Genomic DNA, 26,678 nt, shown 5'->3' with positions numbered 1-26,678 from the left:
CTATAAGTGGGTAGAAAAGGAGGTTTTCTTAGGATCACTTCTTTTCCCTCAGTGCGGCAAAATGGAGGTCATCAGCTGAGAGCAAGGAAAGGCCACCTTTCATTCCCAGAGTCTCCTGGTTGTAAACTTTCAGAGCATCTCGCATTTTTCCCTGACAGCATTTGTCACAAATATATCCTAAAGCTATTGGTGTGACTATTCGTCTAATGGCTATCTTGTCCACAGCTGTGAACTTCCCGAGGCTACGGATCTGCCAATCACCAGGGAATCACCAGCAGCTGGTGCGTATCTGTCTTCCAGATCAGATAACAAAAACGCACTAAGCTCCTAGTGGAAGTTCTCAAAAGTGACCATCTTGTAGATCGGGGTTGGCACACTACAGGCTATGCAACAAATCCAGCCCCCTATTTTTTGTAAATGAAGTTTTTACTGGAACATAGCCACACCCATGCCTTTGCACACTGCTGCTATTTAGCTGTGACAGTGGGGTTGAGCAGTTGCAGCAGAGACCATGGGACCCGCGGAGCCGGAAATATTCACTATCTGGTCCTTTACATAAAAGGTTTGCCAACCCCCATTCTAGATCAGTGGCTCTCAGAGGTGGGTGCTGGTCCAGCAAAATCAGCATCACCTGGGAACTTATCATAAATGCAAATTACAGGGTATCTGGGTGGCTCAGATGGTTAAGCGTCCCAGTCCTGATTTCAGCTCAGCTCATGATCTCAGGGTCCTGAGATCAAGCCCCACGTCAGGCTCTGTGCTGCTTAGAATTCTCTTTCCCTATGCCCCTCTGCCTCTGCCCTCCCCCATCTCTCTCTCTCTCTCTCTCTCTCTCTCTCTCGAAAGAAAAGAAAAGAAAAGAAAAGAAAAAAGAAAAATGCAAATGATCAGGTCCTTCCCCAGACCTCCTGAACCAGAAACTCTGGAGGTGGGCCCAGCAAGCTCTGTTCTCATGCACCCCCAGGGAATTCTGATGCACATCAGTTTTAGACCACTCTTCTGGGTAATGCGTAGGGAACGGTGGAGCTAACAAGACAGGTAAGGCATTTATTCTAGGTGAGTTTATGTTCCCACGGAAGAACCAAACAGGCACAAACACAACTACAGACTGTCATTATTAACCTGTGAGAGCTGGCCTGGCGTGGGCGGGGGCAGAAGCGCCTATGAGCGCAGGTCTGAAGGAGTCACACACGACGAGGAAGGACTCCGGTGTTGGGAAAGTGCAAAAGCCCAGAGGTGGGGACACACTTGGCATGTTCAAGGAACAAAAAGTTCAAAACGCTTGCAGTGTGGGAATGTTAAGAGATGAAGTCAGAGAGGCAGGCAAGCAGCCAGCACACGGAACACTCTGGAGGCTATGGTAAGAAGGTTAGAGCTGAAAGCACCATGGGAAGAAACCAAAGGCCACTGACAGGATCTGACTTTTGTTTTTACAAGATGATGCTGGTTGCTATGCGGACAGCGGCTTACGGTCCAGGACAGAAGCGAAGAGACAAGGTAGGAAGCCCAAGAGAGGCTGGTGCCACACTGGAGCATCTCCAAGGTGATGCTGGGATTTAAGGTGAAATCAACGTCACCATTCTTGTTTCTTGTTAGGTCTGTTTTTGACATTAGAGACTTGGCTCCTTTTGCTAATATTGCCTTCCTCTTGTAAGGGCAGATTATAATTAGCAAGCAATAGCCAGAAGGGAGGTAGCCACACCCTGGTTCTTGTCAGCACCTAACCTTGCTCCCCACCTGCTGCAATGTGAAGACGCAGCCTCAGACCTCTCCCCCCAAGGATCCCACAACACCTCTTCACACAGCTGAGTGTCTCCTATTTTCTCGCAGTCCCCCAGGGCCTTCTTGGTCTCGCTTTCCAACCATGATCCACGTGAGAGCATTCATCACCTTTCGGGCCGTACACACAGGGTTTATCCCACCCACAAACTGATTTGTTGATTCTACCTCCAATCAGAGTCTTTTCCTCTCTCCTTTGTCCCTGCCTTTGGAAAGTATAGTTTCTAATTTAGTCCATACAGCAACTTCTCAACTGGGTCACTGGGCTTTGAACTTGCCTCCTTCCAACTCAAACTTTAACCATTTCTAAAAGGTGAATCTAATCATGCAATCCTCCTGTATGAAATCATTTGGTAGCTTCCCATCACACTCAGGATAAAATCCCAACTCCTTAGCATGCCATCATGTGGCCCTGATTCCCCCAGTCCTCCTCGTCTGTCACCTCTCCCTGGCACACAGCTGCTGTTCTGACCACCTCGGGTTACTCACAGGTACTCACAGTTCGTGGGACCTGACATGCCGCTTCTCTCACCCTGCCCTTCTTCACTTGATAAATTCCCAGTTGTACTCTGGGACTCTGCCCTTGGTTCAGGGCCGCCTCCTTCAAACACCCTTCCCCACCCTCCCCCTGTGCACACGACTATCACCGCACACCTCATACTACACTGGAATCATCTGTGTCACCCTAGAAATGGTCAGTCAGATCTTGGCAACTTTTCTACCAGTTTCTCCAAAAGCACAGAAATACAAAGCACCCTGAGGGACAGAGTATAAGCCCCGAAGCATACCAATCCAAGTATAACATTTTTCTCAAGTTCCAAATTTCATATCATAAACTCACAGGGGGGAAAAAAGAGACTCGTGTAGATTTTGTATTCTACTCCATAATACACAATTGTGTCATTTTTCAGTATAAAAAATGTCATGTCCAAATGACCATTAAGACTGATAGTCCACTCCAGAAAACTCTTCTGCTTTATCCTGTGTCACCTCTAGCACACCACGAATACTCTGGGTGGAGAAGAGCAGCAATCCAGGGAAAAAGAGTAGCTTCTCTTTTTGTTACTGAAAGCTTTGTAGAAATTCAGTTTCTATCCATATGAAGGGAACTATACTATTTCATTTTAAAAACCGTCAGATTATATGATAAAAAGATTGAAAACACAGCTAAGGTAAACTCAACTTATACTAGACAAGTCTTTATTTAAACAAAATGTGGCATAAAGTAGGGGGTAAAGATCCTGTTTAAGATAGAATTTTGATAAACAGAAAAGGGAACAGAAGCAAAAGCTTTAAATGAATCAAGTTCATGCAGAAATACATTAAAAAAAAGATTTGGTTTGCAAACATCTTCTGATGAAATAGGAATAAATAAAAGTCAAGACCAGACTTAATTAGCACCACCCTGTTTCACTTTTCCTTCTTCCCACATCAGAGAGAAATCACACTCTTAAAAGATGGTTTCAGCTTTTATTGAACAAGGACTTTATTATCTAACATTACAAACTAACTCTCCCTTTCTGAAAAGGTAGATCTCACACTCAAGGACAATCTTCAAGCATTTAATTTTAGAAATTGGGGGAGAAATCCATAGTTCATGAACAAGATTCACAACTTCTTTTTACAGTAATGATGGCAGGAAACCAATACATTTCACAACCTAGAGTGGTTCAAACTAAGTTATCTAGAGCAGATTTCGAAATCTTGGAAAGATGAGATAAACTGGACGATTATGAATACTGCTCCTAATGCAGACTCTGGCTCTAACAGTTTCAGACAAACATTGGCTCTACACTGCACCTGAGAAGGTGTCTTCACTACGGGACATTTCCACACCAGGACACGGCAGCTTCCCCTCCTCCCAGGCTTCTGAACAAATCATTAAGGCACGTCTACAACGGACCAGTCAGGCACAGGGGTACAGCAGCTGACCAGAGGAAATCTGTAACTTCCTGTAGTCTGACAGCCTTTAATGCAGACATCAGTGTGGCAAACTGTGCTGTGTTGTGTTTGTTTTCAGCACCAACCTGCACCTAAAGCACAAGAGGTCACTTCAAGTCACTTCAACGGAATAAACGATCCCCATTCATTGCACTTCCAGTGAATGGAGAAAACAATCTGAAGCGCTAGAAAGGATTAGAGGCAAAAATAAAGGAAAAGCCCTTTGGTTTAGACTTATTAGATGAACAGAATGTCTTTAACTCTTCAGGGAATACCACTGTGGTATACAAAATTATTCTAATTAAGTAGCACTCCTTCACATTTTCATAATTTTCAGATCATTATATAATTTCAGTAGCACATCTTCTCCATTTTTCTATGATAATAGCTATGAATACTTCAATCATATAATAATGACCATTTCTCTTTGGTCACATAGTATTTAGGCTTAGGGAGAGATCCTGTTAAATTTAAAAACAAACAAAATAATATAAGCTATACCAATAGCTCAAAAAAGCATGGCACTAGTAGCTTATTTAGTAAAAAAGTCAATGAAGTCACTTTATTCACCCAAAGTTATTTTCTAAGATAAGCATCTGCTCTGAAACGCAGGAGGGCACATATGTGGCAATCAATCCAACCTTGGTTCATTTCTTTCAGGTCATCTGACATTAAGGGCTCCTTTAGAGATCTTAACATTTTAGCAATTTGAGGGCACCTAGATCAGCGGATGAAGCACAAACACAAACCTAATTCTTTGGAATATCAGTGTGGGCACAGTGCTTACCACAACCCACATCTGTAAATGAAAATGCTGCATTACTTTTCATTCTATAATGTCACCTGATCACCAGCAGAAACTCATTCCCATTGTTTAGTGGAAAAGAAGATTAAAAGGCCACCATAAAAATGAAAATATGTAGGCCCATCCTATGGTATTTCAAGTTAGGGAAGCAAGACCCCACTTTTGCTACGGAGTTGAAAGCTGAGTCAATTATTACTAGTATTAATACAGGTATCCCCTGCATTTTGAAAGTGTGTTAAGCCACACTGCTTCTATGAAAGACCCTATGTTAGTACCTGTTTTACTAACCGCAGTGAGCCAGTGTAGAGCTAGTGGGCACACCCCGAGCAGCTAGTGGTCCCGCCCAGCTCTTTCCCCGGGAAAGACACACAGCAGCTCAGCATCCAGCCACGAGAGCTCTGAACCGTGTCTGTAGGCATTTGTGCTTTATCTCAATTTATTTTGCACATCCATCAGCAAGATGTGTCATAAGGTATCAGAAGAGCCTAAGAGAGGTTATTTTTTTGAGTCTGAGAACCCTCAAAAATTTTTTCCATATAAATTAATGGTAATGGCTTCTGCACTTTACACCATTTTCAGCTTATGAAAGGTTTCACAGAAACAAACACTCTACTTTCAGATAGCAGGATAAACCTGTCATAGAGAATGAATTTTTTGCAGGAAAGGAACAATTAATATATCTGTTTCTAAGAATCATAAAGAAGAACAACTGGGGGCTTACACAAGATGCACTGAAGTGACTGAAGTAGCCTAGTGAGTTCATTCAAACCACATGGTACAGGATTGTCTCAATTAAGTCCACCCATTATAACATCATTCACCCTAATCTGTCTAATCTATCTAATCTGCCATAAAACCTCAGCTGAAGACTAGAACCATTCTAGCTACGAAAGCAAAAATATTCCCGAAGTTAATCAGAAGCAACTTTCTGTGCATTAAGAAAGCATTTTCTTAGAAGCAAAAACACTAAAAATAAAAAAAAAAAACTATGATTAAAAATAATGTGTTCTAATTAGGCATAGAGCCCACAGGCAAAGGAAAAGAAAACCATATCATCACGATCTTTAAGGCTTCCTTGAACGCTACTCGCTATGTTGGCTGCAATTCCACACTGTCTGGAAGACAAGTGTTGGGCAGGTGACTCCGTGACTGACAGGAGTCATCAAAATGACGTCCATCAGGCAGTATCACAGACATCTCTGGATCTTCACACCGCCTCTAAAAAAAGTGGCTGATAAGTTCAAGAGATGAGGAAGGATGTAGAAAACTATTCTTTTCTTCCCATTAATATCCATCTTTTTCAGTGGATTCTCCAGTGAGGCAAACTGAGACCACGACATGGTAAAATGAGGTATTGATACAATAAACGTTCATCAGGACTTCTCTCCTTGCTTGAGCATCTGCGAGCATTACTACTGTTACGCAAAGACTCGTTCATTATACATCATCTCCTTTATTCTCAATCCAGCCAAAGTTAACTTATTTCATGATGTCATCAATCTACTGAAAATAAACAGCACAGAGCCATATGCTGTGGCCTTCTCCCCACGTCCCACCTCGTCCCTCTCCACCAAATAACCTCCCTGTGAACTCACACACACCGCTCAAAGCGCCATACAAGTGTTCTGTTGGCATTTATGTTGGCATGGTTTTGGTGAATGGTTCAGAGTGTGTGTGTGCATGCGCATCTGTGCACGTGTGTGTCTGTGTATGTGAGAAATGATAATTTAAACTTCAAAAAGCAAACTACAAACAAATCCAGAAACGGTGCCAATTTAAAGATTTCAGTATTATGACAAATTTCATACACATACATTCAGAAGAAAAACACAAACAAACCTACTGAAACAGTTCTATGTAAAATATGGTAGAAGACGAAGATGGGGAAATGCTGCGGAAGGATGCAAAGCTGTGTACTATAAACTCTGTCCGAAGACATTTAGTTTTGGCTTATGAAAATTCCAATTATATTTAAAGACGGAACAGACATGGATGAGAAATCCAAAGCTGTGTCCACATAGTCGAATGTTATTAAACTAATGTCTAACATTTATGGGGAACTAATAGACACTTAATTCTGTATATCAAATTCCCCTTTTGAATGTCTGCATAAACCAAGAGGCAGGGCTTTCTGGGTATCAGATCAGTTTACAGGCATTATAAAAACATAACAAACTTACACCAAACCAAGACCAGTCTGTGTAAGTGTATTATCTAGGCACCAAGAAAGGAGGAAAGTCTCAGAAAAATAAGGGAGGTCTCAGTGTTTTGTCCAAAATTCCAGAAACTGCCCATTTATGGCATACAAACAAAAGGGAGGTGCTGAAATGTCTACCAGTGTTTTATGTTTTAACAATATTAAAATCAGTTAGGATTTGTAGGAACGCAACATTAAAACCATAATGTAAAGAGTAGGAACTCAAGGCCAAGGCTAGAACCAACTCAAATCATGAGCTAACATTGCCTGTTTCCTCCACCAAGATTTCAAGTTTGTCCAGTAATTTACACTGTGGTTTCTCGACCAGCTTTGAGATTGGGTGCCGAGAACTGGCGCCTCATCCTTGGAGGTGTCACAAACTGGCTACAGTGGTTGGGCTTGTCCGTCTGCTTCTGAAAGGAACTGGCTGCACTGCCCTCTAACTGACCTCCAGTGTTATAATTACAGTAAGACTGACGGTGCTGGTGAATATGGCGCTTCGCCTGGAAAGTCTGCAGATCAGCAGTGGGCTGACCACTGTGGGAATTTAATGATTCTGAGGAGGCAGATGCCTGGCAGCGCGTACTTTTCGGTTGGCCATTATTGAGAGAATTGCTTCTCCAGCGTAACTGAGGTGGCTGTTGTTGAGTGTTAATATGCTGCTTGCTAACTTGGATGTGATCTTGACTTCGCATGCCCTGAGCGCCCCATGGTAACTGGGGATCCTTAGAAGTTGCTCTACCCCCTTTTTCTTGGCTCTCCTCTTTATTTCCTTTCCTTCCGTCTTCATCTTTTGGGATTCTAAGCTCTATGACCTCATCTTCTGTTATGATGATATGCGTCCCAGGGCTCCAAGAGTTTCTGTGTTTAGGGTTGCTCTTAAAGGGGAACCGGGGCTTGCGGTTTTCAGGAGGGATGAACCTATGAGGTACGTTCTGCCTACGAAGCTGCTTTGCTATCTCCTGCTGTTGCAGATTCTTAAAGCGGATTTGCTCTTGCCTCATCCAGCGCAGACGTCCACGTCTGAAAGCTGGATCCCCATTCATCAGCTGGGAAACACGCTCTTCTTTCCCAAGTTCTCCACTGTCCCCTCTGCTTCCGTCATTTTCAGACTTGCTACTGACACCAGCACCAACAGGCTCCTTTGCTCGGTGGTTTCCTTGGCTTTTCTGTTCCTGAGATCCAATCAGTGGCAAGACTTTCTCCATTTTGAGCATTTTGTTTCTTAGGACTTTTATTTCCTCATCTTTCATGTTATTTTGCTTTTTGACTTCTTGCAAAATATCTTCCAGCTTGTCAATATGAACCTTGAGGTCATCTACATCAGTTCCACCTTTACCACTGGCCATCACGTCCTCAATCTTCTCATCCCCTACACCAACAGTGTCCCAGACATCCCTGGCCACTGCCCTCCAGGAGTCCCGCTCATTGGGATCTTTCTTCCCATACATGGCACAAAGCTCCTTCATCTTAACAATGGCCAAGGCTTCAATCTCCTGCCGACTGTGCCTAAAATCGTTGAGCGCAACCTCATAGCATATCTCTTTTACAGCCTGAATCTTAAGATCTGAGATGGTGACCCACTTGGAATCTTTACTCAGGCGCCTTCTTTGGGGGATTTGATACATTTTAATTGGCTCTCGTTTCTTCCCACTGCTAGGGAGGCCACATTTTTTAACAATCGTTTGCAACTTGCTGGGAGGTAGCTTTTCTCTCAGAGAAGTAATCAGTTTCCAGCTCTCTTCACAGGACCTCTTGTCAGAATCGTCCCCGCTATCAGAATCCGCGTCCTTTGGAAAAACAAAATCAAAAAATGGCCCCAAAATAACCAAAATTAAAATGTAAAAAAGGAAAATCAAATTGAAGAAAAAAACAAGCAAAAAAGCCTTAACCAAATTTAAAGCCAAAACCAAAAAAATAAGTAAATAAATAAAACTAAAAAAAAAAAAAAAAGATAAAACAAAAAACCCCCTAAGTGGTGTGTAAGTTTATCAAGACTTATGTAATATATATATATGGCATTAATATAAAGATTTGCTTTTTTAGTAACACTAACGTGAATTCCCACTTTCTGGCTTAGGTGATGAAATCTGCAATCCAATTTCTTAGGAGGATTGATAGAGTGACCTTTCCCTCTAAGGTCATGTGAAGTTATTAACAAAATGCTGTGAAGTAACACCTCCACCATCCTGTGGAAATGCAGTAAAACCTACGCCCCACACATGCTAACACCGCATGCAGCCATGTCCCCACATTTGCCTTGGTTATTGCTGTTGCTTCTTCCAGAAACTCTTTCCCCCATGAGTGAGCACAGATGCCATACAAGATGTGACGAGCAGGCGGATTAACAAAGGTTAGTAAGGCTGTAGGATGCCACGTTTTGTTTAGCTTTACTAAAAAGAGCAGCCCTAGAAAAAAGTTAGAAGAGGAGAAGGTAGAAAAAGAAGCAGTCAAACAGGGATGATGTTAAAAATGAATCCCTATTACAGATCACATGGGGTTCTTACCAACCAAACTGTGTTTTCTAGAAGACAAGTGAGTTTTGAAACTAGTCCTTCCAGGAGCATACACTGGATTTACTATTTTCTTGTCATGCTAAATCGATGCGCTACATCTGTACAATTAACGTTTGTGATCCAGAGAACAAGGAAGCATAAAAAAAGGATCCTCATAATGGCTCTGCTTTTTTGTTTTCACACACTGTAAACCAATATACACTTCACCTCCAAAATTTTAAGAGGTTTCCAGAACATAAATTAAGCTAGGCAAATATACTTTCATTAATCATCATTTAAAATTCCCCAAGCAACATTTTAATAAAGATGACCTAAAGATGTTTTCTATCTACGAAAACCCCTGGCATTTCTAGCTATTTGAGGAGTATCACTTTAAGTGACAACTCTTCCTATTAGCACATAAAACAGAAAGATTATATTCTGCTTATGTAAAATAGATCTACTCTAATACGCTGTCTCTAATTCTGTCTTTCCGGCTATGTTTGCACTTAACCATTTTTTAAAAAACTTAAGTTGGGCAGTCAGGCTGCTGTTTTACTTCTGTTTTAGGCCCAAGTAAAACAGTAGCCCAGGGGCGCCTGGGTGGCCCAGTCAGTTAAGCTCCTGCCTTTGGCTCAGGTCATGATCCCAGGGTCCTGGGATTGAGACCTGAGTTGGGCTCCCTGCTCAGCAGGCAGCCTGCTTTTCCCTTTCCCTCTGCCGCTCTCTCACTCTCTCAAATAAATCAATAAAATCTTAAAAACAAAAACAAAACAGCAGCCTGACTGTCCAACTAACTAGTCTTAAAGGGCTATCTGGATAATAATCAGTTGTTCTTAAATAACACAAGCGCATCTTTATAACATGAAAGCAATGCTGGATCTACATGAAAACAATGTTAGATTTAGAATTCCCTATGGAATTAAGGAAGGCTTAAGAAAGAATTTCTATTCAGGAAACAAGTTCCTTGGAAAAGAAACTATTCACTTAGAAGAGTAGTTCAGGATAGTCTAGCTAAAAAAAAAAAAAAAAAAATCTAATACTCTCTTTTACTTGGCTGTGATCACCAAAATTATCTCTAGTAAATGGTATCTTGCTTTCTAGGCCAAAGATTCCTATGTACAGTTACTTTCTATGACCAGTTATTTCTAAATAATAAATTTTAACAATAATGACAATAAATTGATCCCTGAATTTGGAGGTGTTGATCTGTATTATTTCTGTTGGTCTATAAATGGGTACTAAGTCCATTTATAAGCCCTACCTAGTTGGAAATTTAATAAAAAGCAGAAAGAGTTTAATTTATAGACTCTACTACACTATTATTTTCATTTTTAGTTTAAACCTCAGAATGTCTAATCTGAAGTGATAAAAGAGAACATTAATAGGGACGCCTGGGTGGCTCAGTCGTTAAGTGTCTGCCTTCGGCTCAGGTCATGATCCCAGGGTCCTGGGATCGAGCCCCACATCGGGCTCCCTGCTCAGCAGGAAGCCTGCTTCTCCCTCTCCCACTCCCTCTGCTGGTGTTCCCTCTCTTGCTGTCTCTCTCTCTGTCAAATAAATAAATAAAATCTTAAAAAAAAAGAAAAGGAGGACATAAATAAACATTAGAGGAAAAAATGTGTCTGACTCCTAAAAAAGGTCGTCTTACCAGTACGTATAAACTAAGTTTTACATAACATAATATACTCTGACTGTTCTGACGTAACTGACAACTATCACTGTATCCCCACCCAGCTTCTTTTCTTTTCAAGATTGCTCAAGGATGAAATGAATACTACCTAATCTACAAAATAGCAAATATTCTAGTCACTGCTTTCATATCATGCTTGAGAGACAGAGATTAGGTCTTTAAACTCTAAAATAAAACATAAATAAATAAGAAAGTCTAATTAAATTAAGTGGCCATAATTTTCACTCTTTTTAAAATACTGTCACATTGGGGGCGCCTCGGTGGCTCAGTCAGTTAAGCATCCAACTCTTGATTTTGGCTCAGGTTATGATCTCAGGGTTGTGAGATTAAGCCCCACATCAGGCTCCACGCTGGGCGTGGAACCTGCTTAACATTCTCTCTCTCTCCTCTGCTCCTCCCGAACCCCCCCAATAAAGAAAATAAAGTAAGATAAAATAAAATACTACTATATTGTCTTTATAGAATAGGTTCTCCTTATAGCCCCCATATCACATACTGACTACGATATTAAAAATTCTGTATGCAAAGTCTATGTGCCAAGACGTACACCCTATCTCATGGCAAAAAAGATTTAAAGATATTTAGATTCACTTATTACAGGGTTGGAAAAACTACTCAGGTCTGGCCAATTCAAGTCACTAAATGATGCTTCGGTTTTTATTAAATCCCAATGCAAAGGCCTCCTGAAGAGACTCTGCAAGAAGCTTGTGCAGATAGAAGAAAGAAGGTACCTAAAAGACACAGGTGAAAAAGCAGGCACAGAAAGGACCAGGTGTGTAATAGAGCACTAACTAGAAGAGAATGTGCAGCAGTGCGACAATATGACGCATTCGGGGAACTATCATAATCGAAAAGTCATGAGCCTGAATTCCATTTTTTAATGTTGTCATTATGCAAAAATGATTACATAAAATATTAAATACATATTTACTGAGTAATTACGCCTTTGTATCCTCTCAGTGTTATTTTCATAGGGTGCATTCAAAATGTATCTGTTGTTGGTCGACCAATACAGGGTCATAAAAATACATTTTCCATTCAGTATTGTTACTGCTAGATATTCTTCAGGCTAAGACATTAGAAATCAATTCCTCTGGAGGACAAGAAATCTGAGTGGAACAGACAGTTCGACTTAGGGGAGGAAAGAAACCTTCTTACTTTAAGCAGCTGCTCTTGAAATCCTAGCTTGCTTTCAGATACACAGAACATAGGACATCCAGAACCTTATCACTTGCAGACTAAGTATGTCCCCTGGAAACTCAGTATGTCTTAGAGACATTTACTTTCTCTTTATTTGATGGTCATCATCTTTATTTCAGAGCAAAGAATGATCATCAGCTCTTGGTTATGGAGAGCACCAGCCATCATCAGTCTTTCTCACCTGGTTATTCAAAGGCTGGTCTTGGGAGCAGCAGCACTGGCACCACCTGGGAGCTTGTTAGAAATGAAGACTCTCAGGTCCCACCCCAGACCCACCGAATCAGCATCTGCATTTTAATAGGACTCCCAGCTGGTGAAGAAACACTGCTCATACTGAACAGAAAAAAAACTGAAGCAATTCAGAAGCCCCAAGATTAAGCCTCAGACCCATGACTTAACAGGTGTTTAAGAGTGAGCAAGACAGCATTTTTTAGCCTTGGTTTCCTCAACTATAAATTGGAGGTAATATTACTCATTTTATTTACACACACACCTATCAAGGAGGGCTGTTCTGGGAATTAAAAAAAAAAAAAAGATGATGTTAAAGCTCCCTGTAAATTATAAAGCACTCTACAAATACAAGGCACTACTGTTAATGATATATACACTTAATGATACCTGTCCTCATCTGATCTGTCACAGACCATCAGAGACATGTTATTAGACTGTACATTATTAAGATAAAAGGCTCCTCATGTGTCACAAACCTTTCAAGCTCCTAATCACACTGTAGTCAAATCCTTCTGTTTTCATTAAAAACTAAATGTCAACTAGGCCTCGTAAAGGGATTTGAACACTGCTATTATCTTGCCCCAAATACTTGATTTATTCTTTCTTGGACTTCACTATAGCTTCCAAGATAACAAACTGACTGGTTTAACCCACTGCCAGGCCTAAGAAATGAGTGGCCCTGGAAAAGGTAGCTTTTGCTCAAGCCCTTGGCATTTCTGGCCCATTTAGCACCAGCCTTTCTTCTCCAAAGCAGAGCATGACCAGAAGGCTGCAGTTTACACACAGTATTTTAGATGCTATGTTTTATGCTAAGGGAAGAAATCAGTATCCCAGCTTTCTCCCTAATACCCCCTTATCTTACAAGAAGTCTATGAGTCTTAAAAAATCCTAAACTGTATCCACAGTACCCAAAGGTTTATTATATCTTTTTCTTACACATCGAATGAATGCCAAGAAGCAGCTTTTTATAACCAGGGCTTTGTTAACCAAAGCTGGATGGCTTTATAAATGAAAATCTAACTAATGGGTCAACTTATTTATTCATGAGATTCAGTTTCTATCAAACTTAGAGAATCAATTTACATCATAAAATGCTAAACCCATTAGCATTATAAGCTGCAACCTTAAACCAACTTTTCAGCTGCTCACTCACATCTCTCTCAGCCTGGAGAAACCAGGCTTCTTTCTACTAACTGAGTTGGTTGTGTAGACCCTGCTTCCACTGTCATCCCACACGCCACGGAGACCCTTACTGAGAATTCAGACTCCATGCAGGGAACAGAAAAGGATTAACACATGCAACTGTGCAGCAACACTTTTAGACACAGTTTAACTAAAAAAAGAAAAAGAAAAAGAAAAAAAAAAAAAAAAAGTCTGCCCAGCACAAGAAAAATCCCCAAGTCAGCCCAAGAGCAGAGAATTAGTACTATCAGGTGATCAGAAACAAAACCAAGGCAAACACCCACCAAATTCAATATTCAATATAATTATCATTAAAAGAATCATCACTGATGCATTCTCAAAAACCACGATCAAGAGGCAAAGCCTACCAGAAAGGCTCCCACTAGTTCCTCAAAAAGCACTTGGTTTTGCTAGAACTAAAGATTTAACTTTAAGACATAAAAGGCACAAAACTGTACCTTTATGGATACTTTTTCAGGCTAAGGTTACCAGGAGACATAAGTTCATTCTCCATTAAGGAAATGAGAGAATAGCATATGGTATCAGTGAAAGCTGGACCAGCCATTGGGCGAGTGCTCATCTGTGGAACAGGGAAGGTATGAGAGCAAGCTGCCCTTTTCCTAACAGAGGATTCAGGATGGACTCCTACCAGTCTCTGCTGCTCCAAGAGAAGATCTGCTTCTTCCTTCTCCTTTTTGTATAGGATCTCCATCTCCTGTAGTCTAGAAGGAAAAGGAAAACAAGAGAGGAAAGAATGAATTGTGAAATCACTGGGCTGTTCCATGAGTGTTATATACTGTATGTTTAAGAGGTGGTGGTCATGGGGGCCACAGTGTACTTGTGCATTACCTTTTCTCCATCTCCTGCTTCATATCAATCCCTTGTTTTTCCAGAAGCTCTCTCTGGGCAAACGTCCAGTCCACAGGCTCAGAGGGGGTCTCAGCAGAAGGAGTCTTCTCCCGCTCTGCCCGTGCTTGCTCCGGGTGGTTGAAACGAAACACGTGATTTTTACCCATGATGATACGGTTTCCTAGCACAAAACAGAAAGAGTTAAGAAGCCATTTATACATTTAAAAAATGTATACCTATCTAGGTTAATAATCTCACTCTCCCTCCCTTTCCCTGAGGCAAAAAGACAGCTTTTGGAGTTTTACAAGAACAGAAATCCTAATACTATCATACTTCAGTCTTTAAACAAGCAGTCAAAAATTAAAGAGTTGCTCTCACAAACCACGTGTTCTTTACTGAAGACTTCAAACCTTTCCCAGTCTCAGGGGCACCTGGTTGTCTCAGGCTCAGTTGGTTAAGCATTCTTGATTTCAGCTCTGGTCACAATCTCAGGGTCCTGAGATTGAGCCCCATGTGGGGCTCCCCACTCAACAGGGAGTCTGCTTCCTCCTTCTCCCTTTGTCCCTCCCCCAACTTGCATGCACTCTCTCTCAAATAAATGAATAAAATCTTTAAAAAAAAGGGGGGGGGAAGCAAAGGACTTTAAAAAAACAAAACAAAACAACTTTCCCAGTTTCACCTGAGCGCAGCTGAACAGGCTGGGCCACCCTCTTGCCATTTACGTAGGTTTCTGAGCGTTCACAGGGCTCTAGGGTCACAATAACTAAGAGGAACAAATTAGTATTAGCATCACAAACCACTAGAATAAAACAACGGGAAGAAGATGACCGTGAGGATTCAGAGTAACTAGAATACAGTCCTGCAACCAACCAAGTGGCAGAGGGTCTACATGACAGTTCATTTCAGGGCATCAAAACCAGGGGCGTGGCTAAGAGAAACATTTAAATGAATTTGACAAACCTCAGAAGTAGATGGGAAATGTTAGTTTTGGTGATATCTGACAGCTCAGTCCATAAAACTGAAAACCATCAGAAATCTTAAGATACAGGTACTAACCAGAAACGTAAGATCAAAAGCAGCTAATATTTTGATTACAGGAATGAGTCATATAGCACAAAAATACCATTAGATTATTGTTTTGTTAGTAACCCAGGCAAAAATCAAGATTGACTATTTCTTCCCTTTTAGATAAAAATAAGTTCTGGGTTAAGATTAGAGGTCCTTCAAATCTCCCACTACCCAGGATATTTGTTCTTTTCTTACTTGTCTATTAAATAATTAACATTCAAGACCAAGCCTAATTGCCTATGTCCCGCTCAGTTCTTGGCAGTTACAAAAGGGCTCCTTTTGTCCAGGCTATTTTCATGTAAAATAGCTATGTCCGTCCCTGCATTTGTAAGCAGGCCAGGTTTCTCCATTTTCAAATATTAGATTGTACAAGAAAGTATCACTGAGAGAGACGGGGGATAGCAAGCCCTGGGGATTTCTAGTAATATAGAATGAAAAGGTTGTTGGAAAAGCTACGCCAGGAACTCTCACCGTCGCCACTGTTGTTTCTCTCACTCCGGAAGATACAATGCTCTTCTTGAATGTGAGCCCCACTCAGCACGATGTCCTGGCGCCGCTCAGCATCTGCTTGGCCAACCCTGAACACAAGGGAAAGTGTTTCCCAGGGAAATTCAGACACAAAAAGCACTGAAAACAATGAACCTCTTTCTCCCAAAGAATATTCTTTGGTATGTACAAAAAAGGTATCGCTTCTTTCTATTAGAGGCTTTCAACTGCAAATTTTATTTTCACATATGATCAACCTCCCTACATTAGAATAAGAAACCAAGGAGCAAGGACACATCAGTGTAACTCACTCAGCTTTATAAAAAGACACAAGTGAACTAATCTCCCTAATGAATTCATATAAGAAGTTAGAAAAAAAATTTTTTACTTAGGGTTTTTAGGGAAAACTACATGTTAACTGGTTCAGATGGCTAAAGCACTTACGTAATTTGGGAAGACAGACAGGATAGTTGTAGTTATTTCAGACACGGAAAACAGCAAATCATTATAACAAATTTTTCAACAAGCAACTTCCCTGGAGTTATTCAATCATTTAAGAGAACAGAAAACAGTAAGTGACCAAAATAAACAAATATACCTTGTAATTCCATCTTTGATGTAATAAAGCAGGCATTCGGACATTAGTGGGTCCTCATTGAGGTTAACAAGATGTGGGGTCTGAAAAAGGGTACAGATGATCAATTTGGAGCACGTACCACTGAGCGGGTGGTGACAGTAACAGTGACCTACAGGAGCCCAATGGCTTCCTGGATTATCCACAGTCCCTAGAAGAGGGATGTCTTTTATTCCTAGTTCCTAGCTGCAATTCCACTACAAAAAGAAAACACTCTCTTCAGGCCTTCGCTAACTGTACTAATATATTCTATTTAAAAACATGAGTTCAGGGATAAAGAACAAGATCCGATTCTTGATTAAGGTCAAAGCATGAAGAATACAAAAGAAAAATAAGGACAGGACGATTCTCTGGATGGGTTAATCATAATTTTTGTAACTATCTGGACAAAAATCTTGAAGGGTAACAAAATATCCCACCCCAACATTTGCCACTTTGACATATTATTTTGAGCTGAAGGCACCTGAAAAACAGCAAACACAGGGAGATGCTTTTTTTGAACCCCCTCTCCTGCCTGAAGACAGGTCCTCCTAAATGGCCTCGGCTGTCATGCCCCCTTGGGAGTCCATCAACCAGGGAGGAGGGACTCATATCCCGGGAAAGGAAACCAGAAGTCGACACCACACTCAGACAGACTTTGTCACAAACGATCACACCTCCCATCTATTCTCCCAAGGGCCCCTTCATCTTTCCTGAAAATCATTTATTGCCACCTGAGAGGCCTACATCCCCACTCCCCATACTAGGATGGTATTTGAGTCTGAATTCTAAGCCATCTTGGGGAGTCACTCACTTTCCCTTGGGTAGCTCCCACACATACATGAAGCAGACAAGTTAATAAGCTTATTTTTCTTTTTCTCTTATTAACCTTTTATTACAGGGCTCTCAGCCAAGAACTCAAAATAGTAGAGGGAAAATTATCTTCCTACAATCTCCAGAAATACTTAATTTTTCATTTACTTTATAAAAATGCTTTATTTTTAAAAATTTTTCAAGATTTTATTTATTCATGAGAGAGAGAGAGATAGTGATAGAGAGAGCACAAGCAGGGGGAGAGGCGCAGAGGGAGAAGCAGACTCCCTGGCAAGGAGGGAGCCCAATGCGGGGGGGGGGGGGCGCACCTCCATCCCAGGATCCTGAGATCATGACCTGAGCTGAAGGCAGACACTTAACCCACTAAGCCACCCAGGCACCCCTATAAAAATGCTTTAAAAAATGGGGTGACTGGGTGGCACAGTCAGTTGAGCATCCAACTCTTGGTTTTGGTTCGGGTCATGATCTCAGAGTTGAGGGATCGAGCCCCGCATTGGGCTCTGTGTTCGGTATGGAGTCTGCTTGAGATTCTCTCACGTCCTCCACCTAAAATAAATACATCTTAAAAAAAAAAAATGTCCCCACATCCCCTGGTATTTCCCTCTAAAATTTTTATCGCTTCTTCCATGGTCCCAGTTATTGTCTTTAGTTTATTAGTCTTTACCTTAAAGAAGAAATTAAAATTACTGACATTCAACAATATACACTTCTTGTAAAAATCCTCTTCATCTAACTCTAATATTTCTAAAATCTTTGAAAAACCAACCTTCTTTGGTGAGAATACCCCACTGGAATCCAAAAATAAGTCACATGGTCTTGGGGTCAAAATCTACTCAAGACAGTGCCAGCAAATGTGGAAAAATGAAAGAAGAATCAGATGAGAGGGTTAAGAACAGGTAATGAGAAAGATGCTTAAACAAATTAGAAAAAATCCTACATCAGCATCTGTGTCTGTAGTTTAAGAGCTCTGCTGGTTTGAGAAAGTCAAGGCCCTCTGTGGGCAATGTTCTTTAAAGCCCATCATGACGCCTCAGAAAAAGGGAATATTGGAAACAGAGTTTGCCTGTTTACCCCCTGCCTTAAAAGTATTTCCCTCCAACCAGGTTTTATGGAGATATGATTGACAAGTAAAGACTGTATACAATTAGGTTGTACAACATGATTTTTTTAAGGTGTCGAATGTGTCAATTTAATATACATATACATCATGCAATGATTACCACAATCAAGTTAACACATCAGAAACAGGTTCTAAAACTGAATTTAGGTGTAGCCAGTGGTGTATCCCTTCCTTTCCTGAGGAAGTCTAGAAAGTTAAAACAAGATGCATAAAATTAAAGTAAGAAAATGCTTTGAAACAGAGATCTCAGTGTGGAATTCCATGCTGTTTCTATCACAACACTTACATAAATTATTTATGACTTGTGTTAAATGCCAGTTTTACAAGTCGTTACAAAAATTTTCCATATAGTTCTTAACACTCAAAGATGTTGTAAAATCTCAATATACACAAAGGCACAAACCTGATCAAACCTATAACTGCTAAAATCCTAAGTATGCTACAATCCTAAGTATGCTATCTCAATAAATAATGCCTCCCTGAAGGAAACACTATTAAACTGAAAATCACAGACCGCTGGTAATACAGGCATACAAAATACTGTTTTTATGATTCTAGCTCTACAGTGTGTACCGAAAATGTCTTTAAAACAATCTTCTTTGTTGAAAATAATGCAATGGAATTCTTAAAAAAAAAGTTATGTGACCTTGACAGAAAAAGCAAACCTAAAGAATCCTAGTAAAAACCATGAATATTTCCTATCCCATAAAAACAAAAATGGAAGCCCCCGCGCCCATCTATGCCAACCTAGAGAGATCACCATCAGACCCTGCAGAACACTGTAAGTCTCTGACAGCCAAGCTGGGGTCACCCGAAACGAAGAACTCTTTATTACCAGCATGAATATATTTGCTTTGTAAATCAATGTATGTTTTCTTATTGTCATATAAGAAGCACACAAAAATAATTACCTTATAATAGTTTTCCAATATCTAAGAATAACTAGGAAGCAACTTAGTAAAACAAAACAAAACCAAAAACCCCCAAAAAACAAAACCTCCCTTACTATTCTAATTAGCTACAAGGTATCTACTACCTAACAACTAAGATTACGTAAGTGTGAGGGTAACTACTGGAGTCATTAAAAAAAAACAAAACAAAACAAAACGAAGAAAGGAGCAGAGGAGGCTAGAAGGGTGAGGACAGGAATTGCTTTTACTCAGTTATAATGGTTGTCTGTAACACAAACTACAGAAACAAACTTGCGTGGTATTTTTCTACACAAACCTGAACAGCTGAAATTGCTTCCAAAGAGTTATAAATCAGGGCTGCGGGCATCTGTGGGAAAATCTACATGGAAAGAGTAGCCAAACTGAAGCAAGGTGTGCTAGGAGAGAGGCTGGGAATTTAAGAGAAAGCAACACTGCAGACGAGTAAACATACTGAATCGTGACCGAAAGTTAGATTTACTGCCGTGGGTTTTATTCTGTAAAAAGCAAACATGATAGGCATTTTAGAAATAGGCTGCCCCTGTACTTTACGATGAAACCAGAAACGTCTGAAATTAAGCCAAATCTCAAGATAAAATGAAGGGAGGAGGGGCCAGCCCCGAAAAGACCAGAAGTGCCTCAGTGACCAAGACAAATAGGAAGTGCTTCTGTTGGGTTGAGTTTCACAACAGTTTCCTACCTTCTTAGGTGAAAAAACTCCCAGGGTTCCTCCGTCTTCACGAATGGCCACTCCCATCTCAGCCAACAAGGCCTCTCTAGAAAAACAACAAGCACATCAGAATACCAATACCAAAATGTCAATTAAATCAGTCTCCTATGAACTGGAAAGTAAAGCATGCAGAGCAAAACTACTGTCTGCGTCAGTAATACAAATGTGAAAAATCTGTCTATCCCATCATTCGTGAGAATTCAAGGGAAACAGCACATTCAAAATAAGTTCTGTTCCCATGTTAGGTGAAGTTGTATTCACCCAAATAAGAACTTTGTCTCATCTGACTTTGGAGGCAGACAGTAATTCATAAATAATAGGTCTATTAATGTAAAAAAAGGAAGACAGGGATATTCCTTAAGCCCATTCCTTAAGCTCAAGAACGATTTCTTCAAAATCTAAGAAAGCAATCAGAAAGTAACTTGGATATATGAAGACTGTCTATAAACATGATGTTCCCGTGCCCAACATATTGATTCAACAATCCCTATAATAAGAGTATTCTAATTGTCTGATCCATCCACTGCATCAATACACCAGCACTCACTTCCACTTCATCTTCCATGAAGGGGGAAGACAGGCCTGACCTTTTTTTAAGGTATATTCATCCCCTGCTTGGGATTCTCTCTCCCCCTCTGCCCCTCCCCCACTCTAAAAAAATAAAATGTTTTTAAAAAAACCCAAAACCCTCTATCCTTTGATGTCTTCCATTTGACATGGACACTGAACACCACGCAGTATGGTAATGAGCACAGGACTCCCTAGAGAACATCTGACTATGTAAGCTCCGCTGGGGGAAGGCCCAAAGCAGGCTGAGTTCTGTTCTGTTCTGTGGTTGGTGAGGGGGCCCTTCATTTTTACTTCCAGCTCAACTTCTCCTTCTATAAAAGGAATCCCAGTTCCCCTGAGAATGTGCAGACAACCCGAGAGCTTAACTTGCTGACCTCTCCATTCTGATGGCCTCTGTTTTACGCAGCTTCTCTTCCCAGGTCTCATTCAGCTCAGCAATGATCTTCTCCGATTCCTAAGAGGAAGTCCAGAGTTAAAGTGGAGAAGAGCCTTATGATGTAACATGCTATGTCTAGGAAGGACAGCAAAAAGCACACGATGCCCTTTGTGGGTATGAGGCAGAATCTAACACAAAGGGATTTTTTTCCTTTAATATTATGTGCAATAAAGGTCTAACATTAAATCAGCCCTATATATATAAAGTCTCCTAAGTCCTAATAAAAATACCTACTAATGAGGGAGCGTGTATATGTATGTGTAAGAAAGTGTATGCAAGACACTATTTCTGACAGCCACTTCTATGAAAGAATAAAGCCACCAAAGGTATTTATTGCTTTTGTTTCACTCTAATTTGACCACAGCAACTGATGGCGCTCAGAGCATGTTCCCCTAAAATGTGGCATCTTGGCACACTGACTATTGTTAAGCTGAAGTAATTTGAGAAATGGCATCTGCAGGAAGGACTCTGAGCTCCTCAAGCAAGTTTTAAGACCCTCATGAGAGGAGCCTCCCTACACCTGGAGGAAAGGAACATCTTCACCTCCAAAGATGGAGGAACACCAAGAGGAATCTGAACAAACAGGCCGTGATAAGCTTCCCCCAGGTCCTACCATAATTTCCCACGACTCTTCCCTCTTTATCAAACTTAGCAAAAAAATGCTCAGGTTTAACACTTCTTTTGGACTTTATTTCCTTATGAAGGCTCCTGTGTCACATAAAACTTATATTAAATAAATTTGTATACCTTTCTCTTAATAACCTGTCTTTTGTTTGTAGAAGTCCCAGCCAAGAACCCGAAGGGTAAATGAATATTTTAATTTCTCTACAACACAATACCCTTCTGAACACAACCCCAGTACCTAATATAGAAAGGGTTAGTATTAATCTCAGCCGAAGGCATATAGCCACTGAAATGACAGTTTTCCAGTCTCCCGCTGGGTTTTTATGAATGCCAGGAATATAAGAACTAAAACATGTTTCTTGCTCTCAAGGAGTTTACTGTATACGAGGGAGAGAGAAGTAACTGATGATTCATTCATTCAATAATTATACATAACTACATTACACGTCAAGCCCTGTTTCGGGCAACTAGGGATGTGCCAGGGAACAAAATCCCTGATTTTATGAGACTTACGTTCTAGTAAAGAGACTGAGGTAATCGATTTTAATCAGTAATTCAAATATATAGTACATCAGATAGCGGCAAGCGCCTTGGAGGAAAAGCAAGAAAGGGACGGGGTAAACGAGGGAGCGCTCTGGAGTAGTCAGAAGTCTGGGGTTGTCAGAACACGGCTCGCTGACGAGGTTCTGTGTGAGCAGAGACAAAGAGCAGGCGCTACCGCATGGACATGTGAGGGAAGAGGGAAGAAATGCCTGGCTTTTTCCAGGAACCACAGTGTGGCCAGCGCAGCGTGCTCGCAGACTGTGAATGGGCAGGGCAGGAGACAACAACAGAACACTGCGCCACGTGCTAGAACTGAAGTGTTCACAGGTCGCTGGGGAAGGGGTGAGCATGAGAATGATGCTCAGACGGATGAGTGAAGGACAAGCAGGGATCAATTCGGTGAAAAATGGAGGGAGGAGGACGAGCTGAAAGGGTGACGAACACATGCAAGAAGCAGAAGAAGATCTAGTCATGGAGACGAAATTAGAAAGTCAAATGATGATGCCGAGGAGCAAAAACAGTGATGAGCTGACAGTTCTGATGACAGCAGTGCGAGTGATTCAGGATGAAAACCCTGCACAGTTTACACAACAGCTCACTGCTTGATTCATTTAACAGGCCATTGTAAGAAGCCTCTGGGATCTGAAAACATAATTATCTACACAGAAAGAAACAGTGAGCATGTAATACAATCAATCCTAAGGTGTCTGCCATTCGGGTTTCCGGAAGGAGGCACGGGAGCATGTAGAAAAGCCACGAGTGAAAACTCCAGGCGGCAGCTGCAAAAGCGAGGAGTACAGGAGTCAGGAGAAACAAACCGCAGACCATCACGATGACGACGGTGAAGAACAACTAGCAAAGCGGGCGAAGAGCTAAACTGATGACCGAGTTAGGAAAGTTAGAAACAGCATGGGCATCAGGGCGGTCCACATAAAGGGGGCCACCGAAAAGGTACTCGTTCAGAAAAGGGTCAGTCACAAAGTGGGAGATGCTAGAACAAGTCTGCAGAGGGAGTGGGGAGCGTGGAGAGGGAGAGACAAAACCAGGTGAACTGGCTATCCTGAACCCTCCAAACGCCCAGAGGCTGAAAGACTGAAACAGCTACCTGAAGGGCATCTCTCCCGCGGCCTCCAAGAGGACTGATCTAGCATGCGGCGCACGCACCCCTCCCAAGCTAAGAGAGGAAACAGGCGTGCTGCGCTAGAGGGCCAGCAGCCGAAAACAGCCATACGATTTCAGCAAGGCGGGAGATGGCCAGGAACCAAGTGGTCAGGAAGCACCACAAAAGTTATTCCAACAACGCTAACAGAGTAGTACTGAATGCTTTTGCATGGGACCGTGAGAGGGCAAATACAAGACAAGCCGGCAGCATATCCTATATGATAGTAAGGCTTACTAAAGACAGCTGTTAGACACCTTTACAACCTCAAAATGGTAACTTCAAAAGAAAGGACTAGGACAATAGGCTGCCCAAACCCGAGCATCTAGACTAGTGCTTATCATACAGAGAGTGGCCCATGAGCCTCTGATGCTGGTGATGGAATACAAACTAACCCAGGAGAAACTTCAATATTTTTTTTCTCCTGGTTGGTTATTTTCAGGAAAAGATCATGTCTGATAAGAGATTTATCTGACTGTATGAAAGCTATTCTATTTGGGGCAACTGTAAACTCACCCCAAGGGAGCAAAATCACTGTCTAGGGATCCTGCTGTCACTCTGATGCCAAGTCTAATGTGAACTCTCTAATGTTACTTCCCACCTGGAGGGTAAATTAGGGCATGATCTCTTGTAAAAAAGAGATTTAATGAGTTAGCTGAATATGGTACTACTTTTATTTTTCATTACAGCTTCACGCTGCAATTTTTATGTTGGCTAAAAAGCTATTTTTTAGGGGCGCCTGGGTGGCTCAGTCAGTTAAGCGTCTGCCTTCAGCTCAGATCATGATCCCCAGCTCCTGGCATGGAGCCCGCATCATCGAGAATCCCTGCTCAGCACAGAGTCTGTTTCTCTCTCTCTGCACCCCCCACCCCACCGCCCTTGTTCTCTCTCCCTCAAATAAATAAAATCTTTTTTTAAAAAAGCTCTTTTTTAAAAAAAAAACTGAAAAAAGGTTAAAGAAAATGATATTAAGCAAAAGTTCAGTGCTAGAAAAAGCCATGTACTCCAGAAGCATTCTAGAGATAAAGACACTGGGGACCAGAGAAGCTAAGAGACTAACCTGAGACCACACTACACCCTGAGCCACTAAACCCTACAGTGGGGTTTCCTGACTCGTGATGCTCTTTCTTCAATTAAAGCAGAATCACTAGGCTTTAAAGAAAATATTCTACAAAACAGCTCACCATCAATTAAGAAAGAGTGAAGGATATTATTTCTTCAAGCCTGAATAGCAAACTTAGCATAAATAAAACTGAGATGCCAACAGGAGATAACTACTGATCTCTGAGCTGTCAACTTACTCTGCGGGCAGGCCTGGCACACTGGTGCCCAGTGCTGCCCATAACGCACTCTAGAAACCCAACTTACAAGATTAAATTGAAATTGGGATGCATGCTTCAGAAATGAGGAGTCCAGACAATCTGTAAGGGTCCTTCCTTCCCACAGGTAGTACACACACAAATTCTTATAAAGTGACATCAGGAAACTTTTTTTAAAGCTCCAAGAAATGTTGGGCTCAGGCACCATTCAACTTTGGTCTCACATCACAAATGTCTAGTTATCTATGCAGCACTCATTACTAATTATGTTCACACAGCTAAACACAATTTAATTTCTTTGTCATGATTCGGTTAAGGTGGCAGAGGAATCCACAGAACAAGTCAGAAATATTTCCATGAAAAAAATTACAGTTTCAACTGTCATATTTAAAAGGTTAAATGCTTACTACATGGAACATTCCCTGAAGCCATCAGATAGCCAAGGTTTTACTGTACTGAACACAGTATGCTCCACAAGTGTGTTCCAAGTGTGGGGCCCTCGGCCGCCTAGCACAGCATCTGCCCTTGCGTGCTTCTGTAACGGATACTTGCGGGTATTTATAGCCCAGGCCTAGGCGATGGCACTCATAGTACTGACTCTGATGCCAGACTAATAAACAAACGCCAGAGCCACCACACAGTAGCTACAGTTAGGAATTTCAAACCTTACTGAATAAGAATCCAAATCAAGGATACATACATCCCAACTCAGTTTGAGTTGTGATTAAAAAATGAAAGCAATTACATTTCACTCTCATTTGCCAGAGAGGTTTGTGGAGAAGTCGAGATCCTTTATGATGGGGTACCCGAGTCTCTTCCATATGGAAAAAAGCTATTCAAAAAACGAAGCAGTAGCAACACGCTGTGCAAAAGTATTTTACCAACATATCATATTTTTGAAGTCAAAAGTAAAGCAAAGCAAAGGGAAATGAAACGTTAGGAAAGTGAATGAATCTCCTCTGCTACGGCAGTTTTCTCCCGCAGCAGTATCATGTCTCAGGAACGCAGCTCCTAAACACTCAACAACGAAGGAGTCCAAAAACGAAGAATTCTCAAGCATTTCTGTTGTATAACCACTGCCTTGCGCTGGGCCTGCGAGACGCAGTCTGCCTGAGGCATGACAATGCAGGTCTGCTGGACTGAATTCTCACCATTCACAAAACAGGAGCAGAACGAAGGCACTTATGCCTCAGTGGACTGCCGTGCTGCATTAAAAACCCAAGATCCAATGCAAAACTATCAAAAAACAATTTTCTAAAGGTAGGGAAAATGGACAATTTCACTTATGTTGACTTAAAGGAAAATTAAAGCAGAGAAATTTATTTTCTGATGAAAGTAATATAGTTTTGTTTTGGTCTTGGTGCGAAGTAGGAAGGTTGGGGGGAGGGTTCCCTGAATAATGGCAGTGTTATTCCCCAGAAGCTACTTGGAAGGCATTGGGTGACCTAATTCTTAAAAGAGTTTGGTTAATATCTTGACTCCTAACATTCAACGTTATTTTCGGTTGGTCCCACTTGGCAGTTAGGAAAATTTTTTCTTTTACACCAAGATGTAAGTTAATGAAAATTATAATCTTATTTGTACACCAAGGCTTTAATAGGAGATATAGTAAGATTCAAAATCCCTAAAGAAAAAGAACATTTTATATTAAATAGTAAGTAGGCAATTTCACTTCCTTCCCCCGGAACCCCTGCATTTCCCCCACTGGCCCAAACAGAACCCTGTACAACAACTTTGTCACCAATGCCCATCGTGAAAACACACACACATAAAGCTGTCCTGCACAGGCTTCACTAATGTCTTTATTACAATTTCAAAGGCAATTTTACAAAGGCAGGAATTACCCTCCGATCTGCAACAATCAATGAAATGAAT

At 41.2% G+C, this 26,678-nt stretch overlaps 1 protein-coding gene across 6 annotated transcripts in view; it reads right to left on the bottom strand.

Moving 5' to 3' along the window:
- Positions 1-26,678, bottom strand: part of KIF1B (kinesin family member 1B) — a 135,244-nt gene that overhangs the window by 50,050 nt on the left and 58,516 nt on the right. For 5 of the 6 annotated variants that reach the window (XM_026519872.4, XM_044391495.3, XM_044391496.3 and 2 more), the window contains 7 exons: positions 21,097-21,176; positions 20,123-20,198; positions 16,525-16,604; positions 15,912-16,018; positions 15,052-15,135; positions 14,373-14,553; positions 14,173-14,245 (listed from right to left, as the gene is read on the bottom strand). In XM_026519872.4, the coding sequence (XP_026375657.1) occupies positions 14,173-14,245; positions 14,373-14,553; positions 15,052-15,135; positions 15,912-16,018; positions 16,525-16,604; positions 20,123-20,198; positions 21,097-21,176 (681 nt within the window). Of the gene's footprint in view, positions 1-3,235; positions 8,513-14,172; positions 14,246-14,372; positions 14,554-15,051; positions 15,136-15,911; positions 16,019-16,524; positions 16,605-20,122; positions 20,199-21,096; positions 21,177-26,678 lie in introns of those variants that run through there. The other variant, XM_026519871.4, reaches the window with a different exon arrangement.

This window comes from Ursus arctos, unplaced genomic scaffold (genome assembly GCF_023065955.2).
Source record: "Ursus arctos isolate Adak ecotype North America unplaced genomic scaffold, UrsArc2.0 scaffold_32, whole genome shotgun sequence".
Taxonomy (NCBI): Eukaryota; Metazoa; Chordata; class Mammalia; order Carnivora; family Ursidae; genus Ursus; species Ursus arctos.
This window is presented reverse-complemented; position numbering and strand designations above follow the sequence as displayed.